The following is a 3,208-nucleotide window of genomic DNA, read 5'->3' on the forward strand; positions in this document are numbered from 1 at the left end:
TCCCGGGAAGGGCAGCGCGGCCCGGGCGGCCCCGGCGGGAGCGCAGGCCGGGGCCGGTTCCTCTCGCTGCCTCCGCGCGTGTGTCCGCGTCTCTCTGCCGGAGAGGGATTAATTACGGCGCCGGAGCCGCGAGAGGCTGCGCTGACGAGCCCGGTGGCGATTGGCCGCCCGCCTGCCTGGCCCTGCCTTTATAATTTCCACACGAGCGCATAGGGGCTCTTATACAAACGCAGCGCGGCTCCTCCTGACACGCACACACACCCGCACACGCGCGGCGCATCCCCGCCATCCCATTAACCCCGCACACACACACACAGTGACTACTACGGGGGGGAGGCAAAAAAAAAAAAATAGAATAAATAAATACGAGGAGGTTTTATTATTTTGCCTAGCGGGAGCCTCGCTGGGGTCTCAGTTCAACTTTTGTTTTTCCCGGCTGCCGGGGAAGGTGCCGCTCCCGATGCTCTCCTCGCACCCACGGACCCTTTAAAAAAAAAAAAAAAAAAAAAGGGGGAGGAAAAAACCATCGCCCCCTCGGGTCCCCCTCCCCCTCCCTCGCCACACGCACTCGGAGCCGGCGGATCTAAGGGAGCAGCGAGAGAGCAGCGCTCGCAGAGCCCCTCGTTGCGCTCGGCAGCGCGGCCGCCGCTTTCTCCTCGGACGTTGGCGCCAGCCTCAGCAGCCGCATTGGATCCCACCGCCTACTGCGAGACTCCGGTGTACAACCCGGATCTCTGCCCCAACATGATCGCGGCCCAGGCCAAGCTGGTCTACCACCTGAACAAGTATTACAACGAGAAATGCCAGGCGCGGAAAGCTGCCATCGCCAAAACCATCCGCGAGGTCTGCAAAGTGGTGTCGGACGTGCTCAAGGAGGTGGAGGTGCAGGAGCCGCGCTTCATCAGCTCCCTCAACGAGATGGACAACCGCTACGAGGGGCTCGAGGTCATCTCGCCGACGGAGTTCGAGGTCGTGCTCTACCTGAACCAAATGGGGGTTTTCAACTTCGTGGACGACGGCTCCCTGCCGGGCTGCGCCGTGCTCAAGCTGAGCGACGGCCGCAAGCGGAGCATGTCGCTCTGGGTGGAGTTCATCACGGCCTCGGGCTACCTCTCGGCGCGCAAGATCCGCTCGCGCTTCCAGACGCTCGTGGCGCAGGCCGTGGATAAGTGCAGCTACCGCGACGTGGTGAAGATGGTGGCGGACACGAGCGAGGTGAAGCTGCGCATCAGGGACCGATACGTGGTGCAGATCACGCCCGCCTTCAAGTGCACGGGCATCTGGCCGCGCAGCGCGGCGCACTGGCCGCTGCCGCACATCCCCTGGCCGGGGCCCAACCGCGTGGCCGAGGTGAAGGCCGAGGGCTTCAACCTGCTCTCCAAGGAGTGCCACTCGCTGGCCGGCAAGCAGAGCTCGGCCGAGAGCGACGCGTGGGTGCTGCAGTTCGCCGAGGCCGAGAACAGACTGCAGATGGGCGGCTGCAGGAAGAAATGCCTCTCCATCCTCAAAACGCTGCGCGACCGGCACCTGGAGCTGCCGGGCCAGCCCCTCAACAACTACCACATGAAGACTCTGGTTTCGTACGAATGCGAAAAGCACCCGCGCGAGTCGGACTGGGACGAGTCGTGCTTGGGCGACCGCCTCAACGGGATTTTACTGCAGCTCATCTCGTGCCTCCAGTGCCGGAGGTGCCCGCATTACTTCTTGCCCAACTTAGACCTGTTTCAGGGCAAGCCGCACTCGGCCCTGGAAAACGCGGCCAAACAAACGTGGCGACTCGCTAGGGAAATACTCACCAACCCGAAAAGTTTGGAGAAACTTTAGAGGTGAATTTAAAAATGCAAAAACAAACGGGCCTCACCGGTACATCTGCTTATATCCCGATGAAGTTTAAGCTTCCTGTTCGAAAAGTCGAAAATTTCCACTTGACGACGCAAACAATATTCTCTTTTTTTAAAAGGAATATAGCCTAGGCTCTTCGCAAAGGAAAATAATAATAATAATAATAATAATAAAGCCAGCGAGTATCATTCCTCTTCACCGCGGTTTTGCAGTCCCCGGAGAGGGAGAGAAAACCCAAACGTTACCCGGAAAGCAAAATTGGCTCTTACTTAACGTGACCCGGACCATCCTGCCTAGAAACGGTACCAACGGATTATAACAAACGCCAGTATTTTTATGTAATCTCTCTGTGAGTAAAAAGCTATTTGGATCTGCCACCCGAACCAACCCTAATGTACCTTTTAATTTGTATCAGATATTGTGATTTCACATTGTCTTTGAAATTGTGGATGTTGGTGTTTTGTGATTTGGTGAACAGAAGTTAAAATGCCATTTTGGATACTTCAAGGACATTTTCTGCTAAAGAAGATACCATTTAAAAAGGTAGATTTTACCATGGTCCTTTTGTTAATTGTCTTTTGAAGTGTCTGAACTTAACAAGTTTACATTTTTCGTTTCATATATATTGCTTGTTCTATTTCTAACATTCCATAAATATACTTGAAATGTTATTTAAATATATTCAAAAGAAATTTGGATTCTGCTTATATAATAACGCTTGAATATTGGAATTATATATTTGAAAATGCACTTGAAATACACTGGATAATTACCTTTTGTGATTTAGATTTTAATTTCTGTTGCTGATTTATTTAATTACGAGCTAATAAATGAAGTAAAATGCACACGGGTAAGCGTTTCAATATCGAATCAGGTTATCCGCTTTGCAAAAACGGAAGGGCCGTTTGGCTTCCGAATTTGGGCTTTCTGTCGATAGCTGCTTAAGCCCCGTAAAGCGGCAAACTTAAGGGGAGCCGCCGGGCTTTGCCTTTCGCGCAGCTTCGTAGGGTAAAGAAACCAGCGGTGGGAACACGAGCCTTGAGCTCCAGATGACCATCGGCGACTGTCAGACCCGGGTGTAATTATTGATACAGTAACCCCTTTTACTGCCGACAGAGAATAAATCTGGTTTCAAAAGATTTACTGTTGGGCGCTGCTGTTTCTGCTCGGGTTCGAGCAACGCCGAGGCGGAAACGCAGGCGGCCCTGGAGCCGGCGCAGCGCCCGGCCCGGCCCCTTGCGGAAACCGACAGCAAGCGGCGATAAAGAGGAAAGTTAAATGCATAGGGGCAAGGGTCAGGGCTGTAGCAGCGGGGCGGCCGGGGCGCAAGTTGCGCGCTCCGCGGCGGCGCGCGGGCTTTGGGGGC

At 54.2% G+C, this 3,208-nt stretch overlaps 2 protein-coding genes across 6 annotated transcripts in view; one reads left to right on the top strand and one right to left on the bottom strand.

The window, feature by feature from the left end:
• Positions 1–3,208, bottom strand: part of NBEA (neurobeachin) — a 462,643-nt gene that overhangs the window by 143,186 nt on the left and 316,249 nt on the right. The gene's annotated exons all lie outside the window — the stretch shown is intronic.
• Positions 611–1,980, top strand: MAB21L1 (mab-21 like 1). Its single transcript, XM_026033946.1, has one exon. It carries the CDS (start codon positions 745–747, stop codon positions 1,822–1,824), a length of 1,080 nt encoding a protein of 359 aa, XP_025889731.1. The 5' UTR covers positions 611–744; the 3' UTR covers positions 1,825–1,980.

The sequence above is a fragment of the Nothoprocta perdicaria genome, unplaced genomic scaffold (assembly GCF_003342845.1).
Source record: "Nothoprocta perdicaria isolate Ctin4 unplaced genomic scaffold, notPer1 scaffold_137, whole genome shotgun sequence".
NCBI classification, from domain to species: Eukaryota; Metazoa; Chordata; class Aves; order Tinamiformes; family Tinamidae; genus Nothoprocta; species Nothoprocta perdicaria.